Source organism: Aquarana catesbeiana, linkage group LG01 (genome assembly GCF_042186555.1).
Source record: "Aquarana catesbeiana isolate 2022-GZ linkage group LG01, ASM4218655v1, whole genome shotgun sequence".
Lineage (NCBI taxonomy): Eukaryota > Metazoa > Chordata > Amphibia > Anura > Ranidae > Aquarana > Aquarana catesbeiana.
In genome coordinates, this window is record NC_133324.1 from 391,890,015 (window position 1) to 391,916,813 (window position 26,799).

General features: G+C 45.9%; 1 protein-coding gene across 3 annotated transcripts in view; it reads left to right on the forward strand.

Annotated features, from left to right (window-relative positions):
* LOC141147192 (uncharacterized) overlaps window positions 1-26,799 on the forward strand; it is an 87,472-nt gene that overhangs the window by 14,778 nt on the left and 45,895 nt on the right. For all 3 annotated transcript variants that reach the window (XM_073634366.1, XM_073634349.1, XM_073634358.1), the window contains exon 2: window positions 10,424-10,615. In XM_073634366.1, coding sequence (XP_073490467.1) covers window positions 10,424-10,615 — 192 coding nt within the window. The remainder of the gene's footprint in view (window positions 1-10,423; window positions 10,616-26,799) is intronic.

Sequence of the window (26,799 nt, forward strand, 5' to 3'; positions counted from 1 at the left end):
CTCAAGGACAAGGACTTTATGTCATGGCTTTTAGTCTTTCTCACACCAGTGCAAGATCCAGACCAAATTCTCAAACTAGACCAAGCAACAGTAGCAAACCTAGCTATGTGGGACAATTTCCCCACCAGCAGGAGTGGCATTTCAATGTTCATCCCGGCAGTGTCAGCCGAGTCATTACGGGATGCCGCAGCCTCCACGGGCTTCGCGGTCATTTTCAGCCGCGACTGGTTCGCCGAACCCCCCGAAATTCTCTTAATCTCTGGTTTCACCCAGTCTTCATTATTCTTTAAGCTGTATCCCATCGTGGCAGCTGCCCAGGTCTGGGGCCACACTTGGACAGGACAGATGGTGCCCTTCACCACGGACAATCAGACATCATCAATAAAGGTAGATCCAAGTCACTCCCTATCATGTCCTCCCTGCGCAGGCTCGTGCACCTGTCACTCCGTCACCAGTTTAATATTTTCTGTAGACATATTCCAGGCAAATACAATATCGCAGCTGATGCGCTCTCCCGTTTCAACCTTACCTTGTTTTTTCAGCAGGAGCCTGGAGCCGACCCAATTGCTGACGATGGACTAAAATCACACCTCGCCAATGCAACCCAGCTCATCAACAAATCCTTGGCACGCAACACACTGAAGGCCTATCGCACAGCTTGGAACTTTTACTGCAAGTTTTTGGCCTCTTGCCCCGGGGCAGCGATAGGTGACGTTAGACACATCCTAGCCTTCATATCATATTGCCATACGCAGTTAGCCCTTTCTCACAATACCATCAGGCTATACCTAGCCGGTGTCCAGCATTTTGTGTCTTTACAGGACCCCAGTAAACCATCAGTATTCTCGGCCCACGCAGTGAGGTCCCTCCTACAGGGCATACAGAAGCACCAACCCATAGCTTAGGACAGCCTATCCTTTCTCTAGGAGGAGCCCCCATTTGTAACTATTTTAATCACAGCGGATGCTTCCATGGCCAGTGCAGGCTACTCCATATTTGCACAGCATGCCATAAAGCTCACCTGAGGACCACCTGTCAACTCAAACAGGAGGGGAAATCCTGACTAGGCGGGATAGATGTCAGTTGGTTGGGGTTCTACCTCTCTACACACCCCAACCCCCTCACTGGCTATATTCCTGGTGCACGGCTTCACAGCAGGGTTCCACACCAGCCTCATCACTTTACCCCTCACTACCCACGAATGTAGGAACCTCCAGTCGGTGGCCAGCAGCGTACAAGCAATTGACTCCTTACTACAGTCAGAAGTGGATATAGGCTTTATTATCAGCCCCTTCCCACAGTCACTTTCCCAGTCTGGAGAGTCAGCCCTATTGGGCCTGTCAAGGACAAGTTCACTAATAAACTCAGCTTAGTGTACGACTTGTCTGCGCCTCATTATTCTCACATCCCCAACCTGAACTCGCTGATTCCCTCTGAGGAATTCTCCCTCAAGTACGCCTCAGTTGACCTAGTCATCCAAGCCATCATTGGGAAAGGTCCCAGCGCCTGGCTATCCAAAGCAGACATCTGATGCATTCAAACTCCTCCCTATCGAACCATCCCTCTGGCAGTGGTACCGTATTAAGTGGAGGGAGTCCTACTACTTCACCACCAAGTTGACCTTCGGGTCCAAGAGCAGCCCGTGGCTGTTCAACATCTTCGCTCAGGCCCTCACATGGATTCTGTCTCACCAGACCCGCTGTCACACAGTCATCCACTACCTCGATGACTTCCTGCTTATCGAGCAACCAGGCACACCCCCGGCAGATCTAGACAAGTTGAGAGTAGTTTTCAACAAACTCAACGTGCCCATAGCTGAGCACAAAGTGGAAGGCCTGGCACATTCCAACACCTTTCTAGGTGTCACTCTGGACACGCGTGTCATGCAAGCTAGCCTGCCTCCTGACAAACAAGCTCATATCAGGACAGTTATCCACGACTACACCGGTTCACAAGGGTGCATCAGGAGGCAGTTGCAAGCCTTACTAGGGATGCTGAACTTTACGAAGAGGATTATTCCTCAAGGACAAGGACTTTATGTCATGGCTTTTAGTCTTTCTCACACCAGTGCAAGATCCAGACCAAATTCTCAAACTAGACCAAGCAACAGTAGCAAACCTAGCTATGTGGGACAATTTCCCCACCAGCAGGAGTGGCATTTCAATGTTCATCCCGGCAGTGTCAGCCGAGTCATTACGGGATGCCGCAGCCTCCACGGGCTTCGCGGTCATTTTCAGCCGCGACTGGTTCGCCGAACCCCCCGAAATTCTCTTAATCTCTGGTTTCACCCAGTCTTCATTATTCTTTAAGCTGTATCCCATCGTGGCAGCTGCCCAGGTCTGGGGCCACACTTGGACAGGACAGATGGTGCCCTTCACCACGGACAATCAGACATCATCAATAAAGGTAGATCCAAGTCACTCCCTATCATGTCCTCCCTGCGCAGGCTCGTGCACCTGTCACTCCGTCACCAGTTTAATATTTTCTGTAGACATATTCCAGGCAAATACAATATCGCAGCTGATGCGCTCTCCCGTTTCAACCTTACCTTGTTTTTTCAGCAGGAGCCTGGAGCCGACCCAATTGCTGACGATGGACTAAAATCACACCTCGCCAATGCAACCCAGCTCATCAACAAATCCTTGGCACGCAACACACTGAAGGCCTATCGCACAGCTTGGAACTTTTACTGCAAGTTTTTGGCCTCTTGCCCCGGGGCAGCGATAGGTGACGTTAGACACATCCTAGCCTTCATATCATATTGCCATACGCAGTTAGCCCTTTCTCACAATACCATCAGGCTATACCTAGCCGGTGTCCAGCATTTTGTGTCTTTACAGGACCCCAGTAAACCATCAGTATTCTCGGCCCACGCAGTGAGGTCCCTCCTACAGGGCATACAGAAGCACCAACCCATAGCCAGTGGCAAACGCCTACCTATCACGAGTGCCATCTTCAGGGACATGTCTGAAATTCTTATTCGTTCTCCGTTTGGGGCTTTGCCCAGCCTAGGCATCCAAGCGACCATCTACTTCTACCTTCTACGGTTTCCTACAACCTAGTGAATTTACCATCAACGGCTTCGGCAGTCAGACACTGCTCCGACGCCACCTGACTTGCTTTCCAAACCATTACACCCTTCATCTTACAGTCTGCAAAACACAACAAACCGGCCCCGGGGTTGACATAAACCTGTTTCAGACTAACAACGCCTGGTGCCCAGTGAGGGTGCTCAACCGGCTACTGTCCCATCTACCCAGCCAATCTGATGTTAGCCCATTGCTACCCTTTCTGACCAGCCCCCTGAGTGGCAGCCAGTTTATCAGGCATGTCAGGATCCTCCTAAGTAACCTGGGCTTCAACCCCAGTCAGTTCACTGGACATTCCTTCCGGATTGGAGCAGCTTCAGCTGCATCCCAGCATGGAGTACCAGACCACGTAATCTAGAAACTAGGCCGATGGAAGTCTGCTTGCTTTGCCATATACATCCCAAATCCTCAGGCGGAAATGACATAAACCTTCACCAAGCTGGCTCAATAACCACAAGAATCAATAAAGAGTTATTCCCCTGTCTGAGTCTTTTGCCCCCTTTTGTTGGCATACCGACCAGACCACAAAGGCACGCTTCAGGTCTATTTATGTTTTAAGTCTTGTCATGTGTTTATGTGATCCATATCTGTCTCGGTCATAGGGCAACGGCTATAAACATATATATTCTTTTTATATATATACACATATATATATATATATATATATATATATATATATATATATATATATATATATATATATATATATATATATATATATACACACACATACACATATACATATACACACACATATTGTAAGACAATGTGATACGCATAAATATAACAATATACTATACGCTGTGATAGAACCGAAATACATACAGCCGTATGCAGAAGTACAACACTCCAAAATACTCCTATGTGGTAGAGTTCAAGCAAAAGGGGACTGGTGGACCACAGATACAGGTATAGTGGTGTTCTTCTGCATACAGCTCAGGGGCGTAACTACCACCATAGCGACCCATGCAGGCGCTATGGGGCCCGCAGCCGAATGGGGCCCAGTGAGGATAAGAGCACTGCCGGCACAGTCTCCCAGCCAGGGGAAGAGAGAGGAAAGGAAGAGGCGAGCTGTCCGCATCAGCAGAGAGCTGAATTGCCCGATGTAAGAGCTTTCATTAGTAACTTCCAGTGTTCCCGGGGCTCACGTCACATAGCTCCACCTTTTGGCCCGGTGCCTTTGATAGACAGAACGCCGATCCAATGCGGGACATGTGACGTCATCAAAAGTGTTGGGCCATGATGTGGGGCTATGTGACGATGAGCCCCGGGAAGGCAGGAAATTCAAATGAAAGCTATTACAGCGGGCAATCCCGCTCTCTGCTGATCCGGGTGGCTTGCCTCTTCCTCTGCATAGGTGGGGCTGTATGGGGCACAGGCAGACCAGGCTGTATTGGGCACTAGGGGAACTCCTGATCCGATCCCTGATTCCAGGGGGGGGCACTTGCCCCCCCTTGCCCCTACCTGCGGACACCCATGATGTGATCTTTTATGTAATCTTTGACTATAGTCGGATGTGGTGCCTACGTTTTTCATGGTCAAATCCGCCCAGTAATTGTATATAGATGCATTAGTATTTAAAGCTCCAAGAAAAGCAAATGTCATCTAAATACATGAGTTTTCCTAGTAGAATCTTGGTGTGTCTTGTGTATTTCTTCCAGATCTGTGCAACAATCCAGTGTTGGTTCACTTATGAGCTGCATGCGGCTCACAGCAGGGGTCCAGTGCATGCTGGTTCACAGTTTCAGGTTCGATTTCAGCCCGAATTTTGGGCTGAATTCGCACCTGAAACGGACCAAAAGACGCACAGCGTTTTTCTGCGGAGATATGAGAACCGGTCAAAAGCTTTTGCTATTGCGAACTGAATGGTGTGAACCAGTGGCAGTGCGTCCATAGGGGAGCACAGTGCCGTCCCCTCTCTCCAGCCACCCCTCTATGACCAATGGATAGATTTCTGCATAGCATGAATCTATCCATGGCCGCCGCTGCCACCCTCTATTTAGGCGCCAGTCCCTTTTCGGGCGCCGGGTGCCTGAATTACAGCGGCGGGGGGTGTTTTTGAAGCACCTGATTAGAGCCATAGGCTCTAATAGGCATAAAAAAATGTGACCTAGGTGTGTTAGAACAGCGAATTAATATTCTGATATACCTGATTAGCTGAAACAACAGCTGCTGTGATTGGGCGTCTATCAGGAGGAGAGGACGGGAGGAGAGGACGGGAGGGGACACATGGAGGACACCGCTCGCTGCCGTCACCCGCTGCCCCACCGAGACAGGGTAAGTGCTGGGCAGAAGGTGAGCGAGCGGGGGGGGGGGGTCACAGTGATGGCATTCGATGGCACAGTGGCAGCATTTGATAGCACAGTGGCTGCATTTGATGGGCACATTGGCAGCATTTAAAGGCACAGTGGCAGCATTTGATGGGCACAGTGGCAGCGTTTGATGGCACAGTGGCAGCGTTTGATGGGCACAGTGGCAGCGTTTGATGGGCACAGTGGCAGCGTTTGATGGGCACAGTGGCAGCGTTTGATGGACACAGTGGCTGCATTTGATGGACACAGTGGCTGCATTTGATGGCACAGTGGCTGCGTTTGATGGCACAGTGGCTGCAATTGATGTGCACAGTGGCTGCGTTTGATGGCCGCAGTAAAGCTGCAATTGATATTTTTTTTTCATAATTTTTTAGTTTGTTTGTGCCCCAAAAATTTTGAGCACCAGCTGCCACTGGTGTAAACACAGCCTAAATCTTTGCCTCTTTGCAGGAGCTTTCTGTAATAAAGACCAGTCACTGTTGCTACTACTGCTGCTGTATTTGTCTAAAAAGCAATGCTTTTCTTGGATGAAACTGTTCATTTTTTTGTTTTAGACTGGGGAATGGTTAGAGCGTATCTCATATGTTTTATTGTTGTCTCCTTTGCGTGGATCTTTCTAATTTCAGGTTTAGTGATGGTGGTCACTGAGACTGAAAGTGAAGGGAAATATTTTTTAACATAGTCCGCAAAAAAAAACTCTGGGGGGATTTACTAAAACTGGTGCACACAGAATCTAGTGCAACTGTGCATAGTAACCAATCAGCTTCCAGGTTTTATTGTCAAAGCTTCTTGAACAAGCTGAAGTTAGAAGATGATGTACAGCTACACCAGATTCTGTGTGGACTAGTTTTAGTAAATCCCTTGCATTATGTTTGGTAAAGTGGGCAGGTTTAGACGCTGTGTCAGGGTTTTTTTCTGCTTTGTCCTAATTTGAATAGAGTTTCCTCACTTCTTGCCCAGTGACATAAGGTTGCTTTATTATTCACCTTAGCAATAATCTAGGGCCCTTTCACATGGCAGTTCCAATAGGATCCACCTGTCCGTTTTTCTGGAGGGCCTGATTGGAAGGTCCATGCGGCCCTACAGTAAAGCCTACCTCCAAGGCCTACCTGTATCGGTCTGGAAAAAAAACGGAAGAGGACTGTGTCCTTTTCCATTGTTGCAGAGCAGATTGAATGTAACCTGAGGTAAATGGACAACATAGGGCTCAGCGGGGTCTGCTTGTGTCTGCTCTGCATAAACTGAGCATGCACAGATGTGACATCTGCTCACAGATCCCCTGCTGAGCGGAGTGGAGTCTGCTCCATGTGAAAGGGCCCTAACTGCTACACTTTTTAGATTAGCTATCTAAACTATGGTGGTAAAGGGACAGAAAGTGATAGGAAAGAGACCAAGACAACAGATGAAAAACTTGACAGAGATCCCAGCCTTTTCCCCAAGCTGTAGAAAACATTAAAGGTATTGTACTCTTTTAAATTATTTTGCTGTTTTACCTAGGTATTGGCGCAGTTATATTCCTTGTGTCGTTTGCCTTACCTTGTAAGGATGGGCTCGCACGTTATGGCTGCAGTTTATAGTGTCATGGATAGTCGATTCCCCTCTTTCCATGTATTCATTCATCTAGCCTGTCCATTTGGTAAAGGAACAGGCAACTTCTTGTTCTGGGTCAAACAGCGTCCAATACATTCCTCACCAATCCTTCTGTGTTGCATCACAAATGAGATATTGCTAGTGTGATGCAAAACTGCATGGTGATCTCTCGGTTAATCTGTCTGTGGCAGTGTTAGACCTAATTGCTATTTAGCGCTCACCTGCACCAGCACTAGACCGAAAGACCCAGGGTTTGTGGGATATGTATGCAGCAATTACCCCCGAAGGAGCCACTGTTTCTTGGGTCCCCTGTTCCTGTGCCCACGACTCTGCAAGTAGCACCACACACTCTGACAAACCTGGCTGGGTGGGGAATTTTTTTTGTAGATACATATGCAGCACCCAGATGGCAAAAGAGATAAGAAACAACAGCAATGATATAGCAGTGATAATATCCCTTTAAACAATGATAAAGGCCTGACTCTGTCATTTCTGCTGGCAACACTGCCCCTTGTTTGCCAAAGTGTAATCAGGTTGTGGCCAGTGACCTCTCACTGACTGTGTTAGCAGATGATCTCCCTCTGTTACTGTGGGAAGCACAACTGGTCAGTGTCCTCCGTGTTCTTCCCCTGGATCAGGCAGCAGGCTTCACCAGCATCTGAGGCACTATCAAATGTGCCAGAGCCTTTTTCCCTCTTAGGTGCAGTGTTGAGTGGTTGGCTAGCAGTGGGATGTGCATTCAGTCCCACTGAACAACCTCCGCACTTCTTCTCCCAGAAAGGAAACAAGAAATCACCTCCCCTTCGAGCCCCAGTGCCTCATGGGATATGCAATTTTCTCCTTTCAGCTCACTAAGCTAGCTCTGTGAAGAACTACACCTCCCACAATCCCCTTCCCCTTCACAATCCTAAGGGCAGAGGTTGGGCGTAACATCGGCTGCTTCATTTGTCACAATAACAGTCAGAGGGATCACCGCACCAGGACCGGACAGACGGGAGGTCAAGTGCTCACTCTACATGGACGACGTGACGGTGTTCTGTGCTGATCGGCGCTCCATCGACACACTCGCCCAGACCTGTGAGGACTTCAGCCAAGCTTCAGGGGCAAAGGTCAACTGGGGAAGGGGAAGGGGATTGTGGGAGGTGAAGTCAGAAGTCATGCTCTTCGGAAAGTGGTTCCTGCCTTCTTCTGCACCCATTCCTTTCAGCATCAAGACGGACTTCATCAAAATCCTTGGGATCTGGTTTGGAGCTGAGGGCGCAGCCCTGAAGTCCTGGGAGGAAAGACTGTCAAAGATGCGACAGAAGTTTGGACTTTGGAGCCTCAGAGAACTCACCATCGAAGGCAAAACACTGGTACTCCGCAGCGAGATCCTCCCTGTGTTGCAGTACCTCGCCCAGACCTGGCCCCCCCGGGTTAACACCTGCAAGGCCATCACCAGGGCGGTGTTTCACTTCATCTGGAGCTCCAAAATGGACAGAGTGAAGTGGGCGGTTATGTTCAAGGAACCCCTCAAAGGCGGTAAGGGCGTGCCCGACATCGCTACTCTGCTGAGGGTGTGCTTTGCTTGTAACTGCATCCGCAGGACATTGGTTGACAGAACTGTGGACTCTGGTGGTAACTCCATGTCCCGTTTTTTCCTCCTGCCCCTTTGGAGGACCCTTGGATGGGACAAATGGGACAGTTCCATACCCTACAACTGGGACACCCCTTGGTACTACTTGGACACCTTCAAGTTTATTAAGGAGCTGGGGCTACATGGAGTGAAGCCCGACTTGTGGAAACCAAAAACTATCCACAAGTTGATTAGAGCATTGGACATTGTTGAGACTGTTCCAGGCCTCCCTTCAGCCACTTGTAAAGTGGTCTGGAGGAATGTTTCTTCAAAGAGACTCACCAACAGGCACAAAGATCTGGCATGGATGGCAATCCAAGGGGGGTTGCCACTCAGGACATTCATGCATGCCAGAAACCTGTGCAGATACAGGTACTGCCCCTTTTGCATCATCCAGGAGGAAACTGCTCTGCATGTTTTCTGGGAGTGCCCCTTTGCACAGGACCTGTTGAGGGCCTTGGAACCTGAACTCAAAGACTTTGTGCCACAGACTGCTATCACACACTTTGGTGTGTTGAACTGACTCTTCTGTGGAACTCATTCACAGGAGGACATTGACGGTGCCTGGCGGGTGCTGTGTTGCTTTAAGGACGCTTTGTGGTGCGCCAGAAAGCGCCTCATCCAACAGCGGGAGAGGATGTCCATCGAGGACTGTCGCAGACTGGTTCACAGTCTGCTCAGAGACTATCACTTGATGGACTTCAAGGAGGAAGAGGAGGTCTGAAGATTCCCCCTCTCCCCCGTGTATCCTTTGGCAGTTCAAATAAAGCTTCGGGCCTGTGAACTCTTTTCTCCCTCCCCTACCCCACCTTCTCCACCCCCCCCCCCCCTAACACACCCGTTGCACATTTGAATGTTATTAGACTGTATGACCGACTTTTATGACATGTGTTTGAAGTAATGCTTTCAGGGTAATGCGGCGTCATGCATGATGTGATGTTTCGGGGTATTATTACTCTGCACAACACATTAGGCATCATACCGCAGGATGAATGTAATTTATTTGTATGCTTGGCGATGTATACAGATTGGAATGTACCCTGTTTAAGTATTTGTTTTTTGTATATTTTATTTTATATTTTTGTATATTTTCTTGCAAAATAAAGTATACATTTTCAATCAAAAATTTGTCACAATAACAATCTCCTCCCGCAGCTGTGAAAAAGTCTCCTCTGCTGCTCAGACACAATCTGTTTCCTGCCAGTGCTGCAGACTGGGCTACATGTAGTTTTGGCACAGGAAGTGTCAGTTCTTAAAGTGGAACTTCAGTAATTTTTTCGTCTTTCCATTTATTAAATCTTCTGCCCTTGTTTTACTTTGGATAGTAAAATATTTTTTTCTGCCAGTAAATACCTTATACAGCCAACTTCCTGTTTCGTGTTTGGCCATTAGCCTAGGCTTATGAGACATCATGCACAGCTCACTCTCTCACTCTCCTGAGAGTTTGCCATGAAGGGAGGGGGGATGAGTCATAAGAGGGCAAATGAGAGCTGCAGAGCTGGAGGTGTGCCTTTGTGTGTCTGTGTAAATCCAGGAAGTAAACAGGCAGCAGCTTCAGCTGCCCACAGTTAAAATGGATGCAGCCAGACTCAGTGGAGGGAGATTTCTGCAGCATATTTGGCAAGTACAGAATGACAGTATATATGAAATAATATGCAAATTGGTTTGAAGGAAGCTTCAGAATGGCAAAGATTTTTTTTTACAAATTATGTGAGCGGACTGCAGTTCCTCTAACAATCAATAACATTTGCTCTCGTCATTTATATTGCTTTATAGGTATACTTACTATTATTAAATTCCATTCTTTCCTAATACAGAACCCTGGGGAAAGGCTGCAATACCCTCCACTTCACAAACATGCAGGGACTTGTTCCGGAGTGTTATTGAACCCAATGAGCCACCAGTGTTGTTCCAGTCTGACTTACCTGGAAGTGTGACTGACTTGTTTGATGAAGCTCATCCATCCTGCATAGTTAAAAGCATTGCCATAGACAATGATTCAATACAAAGTAAGTGGCCTTTATTGTTCATTTAGAAGGTGCTATCAGAAAAGCTTAATACAAATGTTCCATGTAACATTTTACAATTTATTTCTACAGGTCAATATTTGTGGTAAAGCGCATATGCCAGATCCTAGTATTGTGGAAAGTTTTTAGCCAGGCACATATATGACAATACCGTTTAGGAGGTTAATTTAGTGTAGCAAAGTCTCTGGCCTTGTCCAGTCTAATGAGAACTTTCCAGGCCAAAGATAGCTGACATCCTTCTGTATGTGGTGGGTTGTGTGGCATAGTGGGTGTAAGGTGTAAGACAGGTCTTGGATGTAAAAGAGGTTTTATTGCTCTTAAAAGTCCTTTTTATATTTTTTGGGGAAAGAGGGTTAGGGCCGGACACCCTTAAGTAGTTAAGTAGTAGATTTAATTAGCAGACTCCAAGACTTCAATAAGAGGACAGCCGTGCAGGGAAAGGCCCCAGCAAGGCGCCATATCTGCACATTCAGGAATGCTGTCTTATATGGCAACAGTCTTAACAATTTCTAACTCAATGTAACAGTTCCTTCAGCTTCACTGCCTCTTGTAGTTCTTCAACACTGAGCTCCCACTGATTAACTGACTCTGAATCCCTTGAGCTCCTTCAATCTTTGCAATGGTATCTCCCTCAAGCATCACCCATGCTTTCCTCCTGGGTCACTAGCTTGGCACTCCAGATACTTCTCAAGCTTCACCCCTGCTGACTGGCTCGGTCCCTGGCTTGACACACAAGGCTGCTCTGCAAGGGTCACTTCTGCTGGTTGGGTCCCTGATTTGAACACCACCTGAAGTTTCCCGGTTCTCCACCGTGCCCGTTCGGTAAGAATGCCGCTCCGGTACTTGCTTCCGTTACTCACTGTGGTACCTGGTAATAAGGTGATTGGTCCCTTTGTGGTGACAGCTTCTCTTTTACCTCTGACCACTGACAGGTTCTCCGGCCGGTAGAACCGTCACTTCTGGTTGGACTGCAAGCCGCAATCCCAACCCTGCACTGCTCTCTTACTTCTGGATAGGCCCTCACACAGCCTAGCACCCAGATGCCTCCAGGATAGGCCCAATCTCCGGCCTAGCAGCCCGGGGCACACAACAAATGTCCACTGAGACAGCCGTCCGGGTGGTACAGAACATAGATCACCTGACTCCACCCAAATATATAGGCTCTCCCAGCAGGCCAAGGGATTCATGAAAACCCCTGTCCATTGGCTGAAATACCCCATATACCCATAACCTGACCTTAAGTTGTCCCTTTCATATCTAGTACCACCAAGTGCCCGGCTACCTAGTGGTAAAAGAGAAAAGCACAACCAGGCCAAGCTTAGGGAGAAATCATTGGATCTCTAACAATTGACCAGGGTGACTACTCCTGGCAAGTAAATTTGTGAGGAGCATCCCTGACTAAACCCCAGGGTGCTACATTAGCATTTTCCTTTGGTTCATTCTATAAAGAACCACCTAAGCTGTTAATTTGCTTTTAGTGAACATGCCTGCTCACAGGAAGCATACTAGCTAACTAAACTTGGGACTGAGTCCTCCAATATGGATTTGCAAAATTTTACTGAAAACTGGTGTTTTTCACCTTGAGTAAACTCCCTTGGTTGATTTTTACCTATAGGTAAGCCTATAATAAGGCTTACCTATAGGTAGAGTAGATATCTCCTAAACATGCATAGTTTAGGAGATATTTACTTGTGAAGCAGCCAGTGATGTCACCAACGCATGCGCTCTGGAAGAACAGCATACTCGTGCTGTTTATTCAGAGACCAGTACCGTGAACAGCGGCATCATCGCGGCTCATCCAATCAAAGGACCAGAGCTTGCCAACCCGGAAGGAAGACCTGGTGAAGATTCAAGCCCTGTCAAGTTTCACATAATGTGCTAGTATAACTTTGCCTTGCATGTTTTTTTTTTTTAAAACCATTGGTTTACTATCGCAACCCCCCCCCCCCCCAAAAAAAGCATGTTTTACCTACATTCCTCAAGTTTAACATTATGCACATTATGCACCAGCTAAAGCCCTGGCAGGGATCTGAGGGGGTGGGGAGATCTCAGGGGACCTCATAGTAATAGGTGAGAAATTAAAACAGAAAAGAAAGTAGGGTACACATTTTCAAGGGGGCCTTTCAGTCATTTGGACCTTTCATAGAGAAAAAAAGTGGCACTGGCTAGCAGGACTGCAGACATTGGGTTAATGAGATTCCAGAATTTATGACTGATATGGAGAAAACAAATTTGTTATCTCCGAAAGTAAATAAATAATTCTATTTTGGATGTTGGAGCCTGGAGGCTTCCCGAAGCTTTGTGTGGCAATAAGTCTGCATTCTTAGGTCTACGTTTTACCTGGTCTCCAGCAGTGCCGTATTCATAAGGGGGCAAAAGGGACAATTGCCCTGAGCCAATCTGCCAGAGAGGGCCTCAGATTCCCTGTATAAAAAAAATCAACGTATTTTCCCTCGAGACTTCAAAAGCGTGTCCATTGAAGAAATTGGCCACTTTGCAGCCTTTGTCAAGCACCATCTCAACAGGCAGTTTTTTTACATGATGAAGGGCTTGCTAATACCTTTTCAGGTGTTAATGTAGCTCTTAGCATATATTTGAGCATGATGTTACTAGTTATTTGGGAGAAAGGTCTTTCAGCAAATTACCACTGATAAAGTATTATCAGAGGACCACGATGACCCAGGAAAGAGCAATGTCCGCAAGATGATACAGTTTGATGAGTTAGTTAAAGATTTTGCAGATGCTAAGTGCAGGAAGAAAGACAAATGTCTTCTTCGGAGCCTAGCATATTTTTTTTTTTAGAACAAAGGCAGTTTATCATTCATTTCAGTTCACTTTTTTTCTATCATATAATTTAATTTCTATGCCCGGACCCCATGGGGTCTAAATCCAGCACTGGTCACCAGACCTCGTTATTAGTCTCGGCCATACGCTGATTCATGTGCAATGGCTTTCTCTCTTGCTCTTTCTGCCTGCAGAATGGTAAGAAGGTTGAGTACTAACAAAACACTAACAATTTACATGTGCCTCTTTTTTTTTTTTTTTTTTGGCGCACCCATTAGGGAAGCTCCATATTAGTTCAGGAACATTTAAGGCACATTTTTTGGACATTGTGGGCACCCCCTGGCAAAGCACCCTCCCCATGTTGAGAGCATGTGGCCTGGTATTGTTGGGAGGGGGGTGCACTGCCCCCTCTCTTCTGGCCAGCCAGGCTGCATGCTTGGATCAGGATCTGGTATGGGTTTTTGAGGGAGCCCCATGCTGCTTTCTTTTTTTTTAGCATGGGGTATCTCTTTAAAATGTATATCAGATCACATTTTTGAAGGAGACCACATGTCTTTTTTTCTATAAGGGGTCCCCCTAAAAATCCATACTACACTTTTATTTTGACACAAAAAAGTTACTTGTTATACATAGGGGGGATTTACTAAAAACTGGAGCACTCGAAATCTGGTGCAGCTGTACCAATCAGCTTCTAACTTCAGCTTGTTCAATTGAGCTTTGACAATAAAACCTGGAAGCTGATTGGTTTCTGTGCACAACTAAATGTGAAAGAAGGGGGGGTGTGAGTGTGGCGCCGTCCTAAGTCCTATTATTAGAACCAAACTTCTCCAGTAAATTATAAATACAAAAAATATATTATAAAGTGACTTATGCTATAATCCATTAAGAAAAAATTAATAATATATATAAATAAGTAAACAAGATAAAATATATCACACGTGACATGCAGTTTGTGAAAATATCATAAACCTTAAAAATGATAGAAATAATAGAAATATTATGTGATCACACTAAGATATTATATAGTTAATAATTAAACAGTCCATATGAATGGTGTCACTTCTTGATAAATTTGCTGTTTGAACCAGCCGTGATACGTGATCACATTGTGGTAGATTCAAATAAGCAGTAAGCAGTAAGTTATCCAAAAGCGTCAGGCGTGGCCTATTTTGACGCCTTGCAGACATCTCCTCGTATCTGACGCTTTTGGATAACTTACTGCTTACTGCTTACTGCTTATTTGAATCTACCACAATGTGAGTACCACCTGTAATCTGACCTAATTAAAGTGTTAAATGGTTTTACACTATGGAACTCTTCTTTCTCCTTCATGTCCTAATGACTTCATCTTGATCCTGATCCTGCCAAGTACTGCCGCACAGTGGCAAATACTGTGACTACACGTTACCCCTGAAGGGGATAAAAAGCTGGTGAGTCTCTGCACGATCACAGCGCGAGACACCAGCACTTGGAACACACCTGTTTTATCTAAAGGGATACACCAGGAAATTTCACAGTGATTGTTGTATTTCACTTTATGGTGCACTGGGCACGTATCACGGCTGGTTCAAACAGCAAATTTATCACGAAGTGACACCATTCATATGGACTGTTTAATTATTAACTATATAATATCTTAGTGTGATCACATAATATTTCTATTATTTCTATCATTTTTAAGGTTTATGATATTTTCACAAACTGCATGTCACGTGTGATATATTTTATCTTGTTTACTTATTTATATATATTATTAATTTTTTCTTAACGGATTATAGCACAAGTCACTTTATAATATATTTTTTGTTTTTATAATTTACTGGAGAAGTTTGGTTCTAATAATAGGACTTAGGACGGCGCCACACTCACACCCCCCTTCTTTCACATTTAATTTTTCGCTCACTTCACTTCGGTGGAGATAGCGTACGTGAGGGCAGCAGTCCATCATTTAGTTTCCCACCCAATTCCGTTGCGCGGATTCCCCATTTCTTTTGTCATTTTCTGTGCACAACTGCACCAGATTTTGCACTCTCCAGTTTTAGTAAATCTCCCCCATAAGGTCATAGCAGGGTGATATCAGATGATAGAACTACATTCTTGCAAAACAATATTATTTAGACGAGTTAACATGTTAAGATCCATTGGATAGTCCCTCAGGATTCAGGTATGAACAAAAGACAATACCCCCGATTAGGGGTCAGCAAAGATGTTCCTTTACCTTCTTACTTCATATAAGTACAGTATATAATTGATTTTACTACCATTTACAGTTTTTCTCCATTGTTTTGGCTCATTTCTTGAAGCAGAAATTACATTCTCAAAACAACATGGACAAATCTCCAAACCACTTGGCAATTGTTCACAACTGAATTGAATTTCTCATTCATTTCATCAAATTGCAAATGTCTCAGTGCATGTCTCAATGTCTCAGTACATCTTTCAAATGATTAAGTACAAGTAGCCTACATTTAGCACAATTTCCAAGTGAATATATCTTGTTAATCTAAACTGATTGTCAATTCTCAGTCTAATGGTTGTTCTCTCCAAAACGTGTCAGCGTCATTTCATTGTTTAAGTCATCACATGCACAATAGTCTGTTCAATTGTCAAAATTATTCAGGAACTGTCAGGTCTCCCACTTACCAGACCGGTGAGTCCACTTGGGCAGAGGGTAGGCTCCCTTACGTATCCGACTCGAGGCCCCTGATAGAGCAGACAGGAAGCCCACGAGTGCGGAGTGGTATAAGGGCCTGGTGTAAGGATCCGGAAGAGAGGTGGTCTTCCAAGAAGCAGGTAGTACTCAGGAACACTGGGAACTGACGCTGAGCAGGAGCTGTTAGGCTGGTCACACACAGGCAGAGGTCGGCAACGGGCTGGCAGCAGAGGTACAAGAGGAGCAGGCAAGAACGGGGTCAAACAAGCCGGGGTCAGGTTCAGGCAGCAGTCAAGGAGGTCCAATAGGCAAGCCGGGTCGTAACAGATCAGAACTTCGGGAACACAGGAACACAGAGAGGATCACGGAACTTAGCACAAGAGCTGTTGATCAGGCAGCACTGATCAGAGATTGCAGCAAACCTAAATAGGCTGATTGGCGCCAAACACCGCGCTCTTGCGCGCGCCGATACGCACATACGCCCGTGCACCCGCACGCACCCGAGCGTGCCCCCGGACACCGGCGCGCACACCAGCACCACCAGGCACACGTATAGCAATGCCCGCAGGCGGACGCGCGCTAACGCGTACGCGCGCCCGGGCACCACCACGCACACCATGGCCAGCCGGATCAGAAACGCCAGTGCCCCCAGAAGCACGCGCACCAGCACGCACTGACGCCCAACCAGGTAACCTCTCTGACAGTGCCCCCTCCTCAAGGGCAGACTCCGGATGCCCAATTGGGCCAACTTTGAGGCATGAGAAACTTTGAATGACTGCAAGAGCTCTCTGGCGTGCAAGTTGCTTTCTGGCTCCCATGAGTTGTCTTCAGGCCCATAGCCCTTCCACTTTACGAGGTATTGGGTTTGGTTGCGTCTTCTTCTGCAATCTAAAATTGCCTCCACTTCAAACTCCTCTTCGCCATTAACTAGGATAGGCTTGGGTGGACCGATACTACAGCCAACAAAGGAATTGGGAGTAACCGTTTCAAAAGAGATACGTGGAAGACTGGATGTATCTTCAGGGAGTTAGGCAGTTCATAGGCCACGTTGTTAATCTTCCTCTTTACCAAGAAAGGACCCAAGTACTTAGGGCCTAGTTTTCTGGACGGACAGGCCAACTTCAGGTAAGCGGTGGATAACCATACTGGGTTGCCAGGTTCCAAGACAAGCTCTCCACGCCTCTTCCTGTCGAACATCCTCTTGTAGTATTCCTGAGCTTTGGCCATGGTATCCTGTAGTAGTTTATTGTTTGTTGAAAAGAAATCCAAAGTTTCGGATACTGCAGGAAAGGAGCACTCGGGTATTGACCCAGGCAAAAAGGACGGATGGAAGCCGTAATTGGCATAGAATGGTATTTGATTAGTAGCTGAGTGCAATGAGTTGTTGTAAGAGAACTCTGCAATAGGGAGCAGGGAGGCCCAATCGTCCTGGGAAAATGCAGAAAAACAGCGAAGATATTGCTCCAAAGTCTGATTCGTCCTTTCATTTTGCCCATTTGACTGGGGATGATAGGCCGAGGAGAATGCTAATTCAATTTCCAAGGAGCCTCAGAGGGCTTTCCTGAATCTGGAGGTGAACTGGACACCTCGGTCAGAAACTATGTTCGTTGGCACTCCGTGTAATCTAATAATTTCTCTGATAAAGATAGTAGCTGTTTCCATAGCCAAGGGGGTACCCTTCATGGGAAGGAAATGGGCCATCTTAGACAGCCTATCTACCACAACAATGATGGAAGAAAAACCTTCTGATGGGGGAGTTCAACGATGAAGTCCATTGAAATCATGGTCCACGGCCTCTCTGGGACCATTAAAGGTTTTAATAGACCCCACGCCCTCGCCCGGCTATTCTTGCTTCTAGCACAGGTATTACAAGAATCAACATACTCCTTGCAATCTTTAACAAGATGAGGCCACCAGAAGGTACGTTGTATTAGGTTTGTTTTTCGTGAGCCAAAGTGTCCGGCCAACTTATGGTCATGGCAGAGTTCTAACACCTGTACTTTTAGCTCCTCAGGGACCACAATTTTGTTTTCATACCAAAACAGCCCTTCTTTGGCACAAGCTTCAGCAGATGGTGTCATTCCCATAGAGGCCCGTCTAATTCGAGAGACAAGATCTTCTTGAAGCAGCAGGAAATTCCCAGAAGGGAAGATGGTGTCTGGAGGTAGGGCTTTTTCTGAGTCGTGGAACATGCTAGAGAGTGCGTCAGACTTGACATTCTTGGATCCGGGTATGTAGGTAATGTGGAATTGGAATCGGGAAAAAAAAAGTGCCCATCTGGCCTGCCGAGGTTTTAGTCTCTTAGCCGTTCTCAGGTATTCTAAATTTTTATGGTCTGTGTAGACCAAAATGGGGTGAGCAGCCCCCTCCAGAAGATAACGCCACTCTTCTAAAGCTGCTTTAATGGCTAGAAGTTCCCGATCCCCCATGTCATAATTCCTTTCTGAAGATGAAAGTTTACGTGAGAAAAACCCCACAGGGTACAGGAGGGCTTTGGCACCTTGTCTTTGCGAGAGCACAGCTCCTACCGCAATTTCGGATGCGTCAACTTCCAATACGAAAGGTAGGGCTGGATTGGGATGTTTAAGAATGGTGGCTGAGGTAAACAAAGCCTTGAGTTCTTCAAAGGCCAGCTGCGCCTTAGGAGTCCAGCAAAACCGGGTCCCTTGTCTGATGAGTTCAGTGATGGGGGTTATTATCGAAGAAAATCCTTTGATGAACTTCCTATAGAAATTGGCGAAGCCAATAAAGCGCTGTACTCCTTTCTTATCTACGGGTGCAGGCCAATCCAGGATAGCGGATACTTTTTGAGGGTCCATCTTGATACCCTCGGGAGAGATGACCAGACCCAGAAACTGAATAGATTGGAGCTCAAACTCACATTTTTCGAGTTTGGCATAGAGCCCATGTTGCCTGAGTCGGGTTAGTACGTTTCGTACATGTCTGCGGTGGTCCATCAGGGAAGCGGAAAAAAACAGAATATCGTCCAGATAGACTATGACGTACAGGTCTAGAAAGTCACGGAAGACATCATTAACGAAATGTTGGAAGGTGGCTGGCGCGTTACACAGGCCAAAGGGTATGACGAGGTACTGGAAGTGCCCGAATCGAGTACGAAAAGCCGTCTTCCACTCGTCCCCCTCTCTTATGCGGATCAAATTGTAAGCTCCGCGGAGATCCAACTTGGTAAAAACTGTAGCGGTCCCCAATCTTTGAAACAGTTCAGGTACTAAGGGTAGCGGATATCTGTTTTTTATTCACTCCCTACGTCCATGCAGGGACGTAGGGAGTGATCCTTCTTCTCAACGAAGAAGATGCCCGCACCTGCTGGAGATGTGGAGGGATGAATGAATCCCTTCTTTAGGTTTTCATCAATATAGGTCTTCAGGGTGCCCAGCTCCTGCTGTTAGCGAAATTTGGCTGCACACAGAGCACAAAGCCAAATCTCCTGTTTCTAATCATAATAACAATTTCGCCTAATGATATAATACCAATGCATCTCACCTTTTGATCGTATCCATCCTCTGGTGTGTGTGCTCACAAATAATCACATCCTCCTGCTTCAGGTTCCAAAAACACACTGCCAGCCAGCCCCCCTCAGCTGTCTGCCTGAGCCACTTTATTAGCATATCAATAGGAGGTCCCAAAAGCTCGAGGGTTCCGCCTCCAACAGCCAAACACCTCTTACAAAGCTTGTGACCTCACAGGATATGACCTCACAGGATGTAAGTGACCATATAAGGATTTAACAACAGAACACAAAACAACCAATGAACAATGACTACAGGACATGATACAATATACTAAATGACGATGACTAAAGTTCCTTGTGCATGGGAGATTATCTGCAGGTTTACGTCAGGGCACCCCAAACATGTTGATCAGGCATACCAGGGGTGACAAGAGCAAAACACCTCTAAACCGATAATGTCTTTGCAGAGTGAACGCATCCCCACCAGACGATCGTTCTGTGCATTGCACAGAGGCCCTTTTGCTGGCGGACATGTCCTCTCTCCGCAAACACCTCTCTCCAAACACCAGGAAGTTTTCCACTACCTAACAGGTCTCAGCCAGCGTCGATCTGCTGCAGTCAGCTCTTTAGAGCGGGCTGTGGTTGATCAGACACTGGGAGACTTATGACAACACATTAATATAAAATTTCCACAACAGTCCCTCCTCTTGTCATATGATCCCATGTGTCCCTCGATGAATCCTGATCTTCTTCTTAGTCCATAAAAAGTAAAACACGGCTTGTAGACTCTGTTGGAGATGACGTGGTGAGCTGTACTAGTCGCCGGTTGGTCTGGGGTCCTCTGTGTTTTGTACGTGGGTTGGGCTTCGGGGCATCTCATCAGGGAAGATGTGGTCATCTGCTCAGGCTCTGGTCACGTGTCCAATCAGGCAACAGGAGCACCTCATCATGGCATATAGAAGGAATAGAGACAAAAACAACATGAGTATATATACCCCTACTTCCTTCACTATGATCCGCTGCAAGATAAAAATTAAATCCCCAACGATTCCCAAACCCTTAAAAAGGATTCCAACCTTCACTATCTATAGCTCTGGCTTTGCCTTGCAGGGATCTAAACCTTATCCATATGGGCCTGAACTTTGTCACTACTATCCCCGATCCAGATTTAACAATCTTTAGTTATGAATTCCCAGAAACCCCCTTGGACTGTGGGAACTTCCTTGTAGCTTCAACAGTTACATGAAAACATCTCATCCTCAATGGATGAGAAATTGTTCAAGTGTTTCATAAGCTCAAGCCCCCACCGTGTATAAGCAATTCCCTTCCAGCTGTCCCTGTCATTCTTACCTTCTCTCGCGCCATCAGATCCTCATGATTGGCCGCGACATAAGATGCTGGGACAAGTTTCACCAGCACACATGAACCTCTTGCCTTACGGGAAATTACCTTATAAAGCTGTAGATCCGCATTAATACCAAACTACAGTTGTAGCACATTTGTGGGCTACCTAGTTATCCCGATACCAAAGCTGGCAAGAACCCGAGCTATTGTTAAAATTATAATTAATTTTACCCTCTAGAAATGTTTTGTTAAGTTCTTTTGACAGGTGTCTGTTTGGATTTTACTAGTCTGTCAAAACTCCTCACACCAATATGAATGTCACATATAGCATGTACCGCCGTCATCGCTGGGGCACTAGTAGACCCGACCACGTGTCCTGTTCTCTTTCTTAGCTAGTTGGGATGCTTTTCATCATTACCCTTGCCAAAATGTATTAAACAAAAAAATATAAATGAACAAAGATACTTCTCTACTCTTTGTAGTTGATCAGCTTCTGGCAGTGGCTGGCATGGTCTCATCCCTCAAGCTTCTTTACAATGACCCAGTCACCTGGTTGGAAAGAATGTAAACTGGTTATTGTGTCAGGGTCCAGGATGGACTCGTGAACCCTGTGATGGACCTTTTGAAGTTCATGTTACAGTGATTGCACCCACCCCATCAGCTGAGAATGTAGGTGACAGCTAATGAGGAAAGTACAACTCTGGTTTTGGTTAATCTTCAAACAAACCTCATATGACAATAACCCAGACATCGGGACTGTGGTCACTGCATAATCTGTGCGTGGCTTACCATCCGGTGTGTAATACCTGGAACCAGTGACAAAAAGGTTCTTAGCATCTGGGATGGGAGCCTACTTCACCAGACTGCTGCTTGCTGATTCAAATTCCATCAAAAAAAGACAGTCTTGGCACAAACTTGGTTAGAATTAGAGCGGTTAGTATTGTTGGTTTGAAAATGTGTTATTCTCACCACTCTCATCCCCCCTTTTCTTCCCTCCTCATTACAAACTGGAGGAAGACATGCAGGGTTTAGAATGGTGCAGAATAAAACAGTGAAATAGCCTATGATACTTTTACCTTCTTATACACCTGTACACACACTTCCAGAAACTCCTTGGACCTGAAAAGATACTTATAAACAAAAGCTATTACTCTATCCTTGAAAGAATGGTAAACAATACAACATTCATGTACATTGGTAAATTGTCACTGACATTCCACAAAACCGACAATAACTAAACCCTCTGTAAATCTTACTTTCACATTTTTTTTTTTCCCTAAAATACAACAGCCGCGACACGCAAGAGGGCTATCACAGGAGGTTCAAACATCTTGTTACCACATACAAACAATTAAACAAAGAAACATTTAGATACAAATGTGGGGGAGATATTTCATAGTTCCCAAAAATGAAAATGAAAAAATAAAAACAACCAGATGGAATGCTGCCTTCACTCTTTTAGCGATAGAAAAGAATACAATTTGAAAGGCAAGAGAGCATTTCAAAATCTTTGCATGGACCAGCCACACAAAGTTCAAAAACAGGCCTGTATATTTTTAATCACACAAACGTGTACTACACATCCATCAACTCACTCAACATTACAGATTTCTGAAACCTCAGTCGCGCAACATCAACTCCAGAGGGATACCCAAAATAGTATCCTTGGACCACCTATGTCAATCTTTAAGGGGTCTCATGTCCGGAGCCCCAGACACAGATCTCATGTGAAGTGCAGCTGTCTGACTGGTGTGGAGCCTCATTTTTTTCCTCCAACGCATGGACGGCACATTACCCATGACGACTCGAATCGCTTATGGCGGTCCCTGCGTCCAGGGCACCCTTGCACTAGTTTTCGGATCAGTACTGCTTAGTGACTATTTTTACAGTACTGGCACCCGGCATTCTCCGATTATTTTACACGGCCTCCCGGTGTGCTAGCGTACTAATCCTCACATTTACATGCTCTACAACCGGTTATCAGCAAGCCTATAAATGTGTTGTCAGACAAACTACAAAGCACCATGAAATCCTCCGCTATTCAAAACAATCTTATAGCTTCTCTCTGTACCTAGATATTACAACAATAACTTGGATGCCTCCTGTTTGCTCTCTACCCAAAACTGTATTACAGTATAAACCTTAATATAATTTAAAAATAAAAATGATTTTGTCCTTCGAAACACAAGTCAAAAGACCCCAAGCCCCTCCCACCAACTTCCTGTTGCACACCTGAGTAGGAAGAGGGAGGGGGAGGGGAAGCCTCAAATAGCTTCATATTTTGTCTATCAAGACATTAGAAATCTTAACTAGAAACAAACTTTTTTTAAAACAACTGGAATAAAAACCTAAATGATTCTACTGGAAATGGAATTCAGTACAAAACCAGAGATATTTCGCTGGAGACTAAAATCAGCATAAACAAAAAGGCAGTTGCAGCAATCGAAAATCGGTCCACGGCAAAATGGTGAATGAAACCCGGACTACGGAAAAATGGCCGACATTAACAAATGACAAGACAAACCAGGATTTCTTAAACAATACACTCTATTTGACTCTGAGAGTTAGAACTCCCCCATGCTATTACCTAGAAACCTGAGACCCCCCACAGGGTGTAAACAGCTCCTATTGTGATGTCCCAACAATGCATGGGCACTTGGATATGCGACAGGCATTTCAACTTAAAACCAATATTCAATACAGAAAACGCAAAAATTTCCTTGAAAAGTATGTAAACAGTACAAAAATAGAATTCACGAAATGGTGCCTAGAAGCCAGATTGTAGCTTAAAGCACATGGCTTTGCACACACAAAGGAATACACAATGGAGCGTCCCCTATAGGAAGTCTCACAGGTCTTCAAAATGGCGCCGATGCACATGGTGACCACAACAAAAGCCAGACCACAACAAAATGGCGCATTTTCCCGCCAAAACTGACCAAGATGGATAAACATTTCAAACTTCACACACAAAGGAAAAGAAAATGGCCAACCGTAGTCACATGGTAGACAACAACAACAACAAGAGAACAAAAGGAAGTAGCAGACAAAAACCATATTCCTGTCAAAACCAAAAATTTCTCCCCACAAAATTACACATTTGAGATACTAAATGAACCCTTAGACAAACATTTAAAAGTGTTAAAGTTACAAAAAAACACAACTTAGGAACACATGCTATCCAGTGAAACAATCAAGCCACATAACCCACAATTACACGGCTGTAACATACCCTCAAACTCAGTTCACATCAGCTTTCACAGGAACAAAACATTGAGAGGTACAGACAGTGATGCCTTCATGTTCTTTTCATAACCATCAAAGTCCACTAACCATCTGTGTCTTGAGTCAATCAAACACTTTACAAAACTCATGTAATCTACTTGTCCCATACATAAGTAATAATTACAATTCATCCATTTCTCACATGCATTACAAACTTGTTACACAGCATCAGTCACTTACACAAAGATTCGAGATACAAATCACACACACACAGGCACACACACACACAGGCACACACCAGACATACGATCAAACTTCCAGCATTATTTCAAAAGACGAAAAATGTGTTCTTTTTATGAAGCAGACCCTCCCCAACACATCTTAATGATCCGATTCTGAAGGAGGTTCTGTTCACTCCTACGTTCTGGCTCGCCATGCTGTTAGCGAAATTTGGCTGCACACAGAGCACAAAGCCAAATCTCCTGTTTCTAATCATAATAACAATTTCGTCTAATGATATAATACCAATGCATTTCACCTTTTGATCGTATCCATCCTCTGGTGTGTGTGTGTCTCATGCTCACAAATAATCACATCCTCCTGCTTCAGGTTCCAAAAACACACTGCCAGCCAGCCCCCCTCAGCTGTCTGCCTGAGCCACTTTATTAGCATATCAATAGGAGGTCCCAAAAGCTCGAGGGTTCCGCCTCCAACAGCCAAACACCTCTTACAAAGCTTGTGACCTCACAGGATATGACCTCACAGGATGTAAGTGACCATATAAGGATTTAACAACAGAACACAAAACAACCAATGAACAATGACTACAGGACATGATACAATATACTAAATGACGATGACTAAAGTTCCTTGTGCATGGGAGATTATCTGCAGGTTTACGTCAGGGCACCCCAAACATGTTGATCAGGCATACCAGGGGTGACAAGAGCAAAACACCTCTAAACCGATAAAGTCTTTGCAGAGTGAACGCATCCCCACCAGACGATCGTTCTGTGCATTGCACAGGGGCCCTTTTGCTGGCGGACATGTCCTCTCTCCGCAAACACCTCTCTCCAAACACCAGGAAGTTTTCCACTACCTAACAGGTCTCAGCCAGCGTCGATCTGCCGCAGTCAGCTCTTTAGAGCGGGCTGTGGTTGATCAGACACTGGGAGACTTATGACAACACATTAATATAAAATTTCCACAACACTGCTCAGTTAAAGGAAAAATCCTTCCGAAGGGAACTTCAGTTCCGGGTAAGAGTTCTATTGGGCAGTCGTAGGGCCTGTGTACTGGGAGAGTCTCTGCCCCCTTCTTGCTGAACACATCCAGGAAATCCCGGTAGGGCTCGGGAAGGGATTGGTAAAGCTTGGTATCAGAGTCTAAGCAAAGACACTGAGATGGTGTTATGGGTGTTCTAAGTAGACAGTATTGTTTGCAGTAATTGGAGAGAAACTGAATCTTTCCTGTGGACCAGTCGATGCTGGGATTGTGAGCTTGCAGCCAAGGCATTCCTAGGATGATTGGAAAGAGGGGAGAGGAGATGACATCCAGGAGTAAGAGTTCCTGATGTTCCGGGCCAATAGTGGCCAGTAAGGGAACGGTCTCCTGGGTAACTGGTCCGGAGCTGAGGGTGGAACCGTCTGCTAAGAATACTGCAAGTCCCTGGGCCTTGGGTTGGAGAGGAATACTATGGTTATCAACGAAGGTCCGGTCAATAAAGCCGCTGCATGCTCCTGAATCAATAATGACCGATACTGGGATGTTCCTTCCAGGAAGCTGTAACATAACAGAAAGTGTCAAATGGTTACCAGATCTGGGTAAGACAGGTGCACATAAAGAAGAGGACGGCAGGCACTTACGTCTCTTGTTGGGGCAGGCCCTCACAAAATGTCCTTGTTCTCCGCAGTACAGACAAATTGAGAGTACGTCTGCGCGTCTTTTCTTCCGGGGTCAGGGATGGACAGAGCAGACCAAGCTGCATGGGTTCTGGAGCTTCTGTGGCCGGAGCAGAAGAGGCAGGAGGAAATTGATTCGGAGCACTAGGAACCCTGGGCAACATCCAAGTGGGACGTGGGTGGCTAACTGACCTCTCTGAATGTCTCTCTCTCAGGCGGCGGTCAATCTGGATTGACAAGTTTATGAGCTCATCCAGCGTCTGAGGTATCCCAACACGTGCCAGTTCATCTTTGAGGGAATCGGATAACCCCATCCGATATTGGTGACGCAAGGCAGCGTCATTCCACTCTGTATCAGAGCTCCAATGTCTGAACTCTACGGCGTAGTCTTCGGCCGTTCTGCGACCTTGTTGCAGGGAGTGCAAGGCGGCTTCAGCAGTAACCGTTAGTTGGGGGTCCTCGTATAGCTGAGACATCGCTAGGAAGAGGTCATCCAAGGAATCCAGGGATCTGGATTTTTGCTCCAGTAGACGGTGAGCCCAAGTTTGAGGCTCACCGGTCAGTAGTGATATGACGAACCCCACCTTTGTGGCCTCCAGAGAAAACGTGCGGGGTTTTAAGGCAAAATAAAGCTCACATGCATTGCGGAATGCCCGGTACTTGCAACGTTCTCCAGAGAACTTTTCGGGTGTGGGTACCCTGGGCTCCGGAGGGAGCATGACTACAGAGGGTGCTGCGGAAGGGCCGGCAGACGCTGCTCCTTGAGGAGATGCTGAGAGAGCCCGGA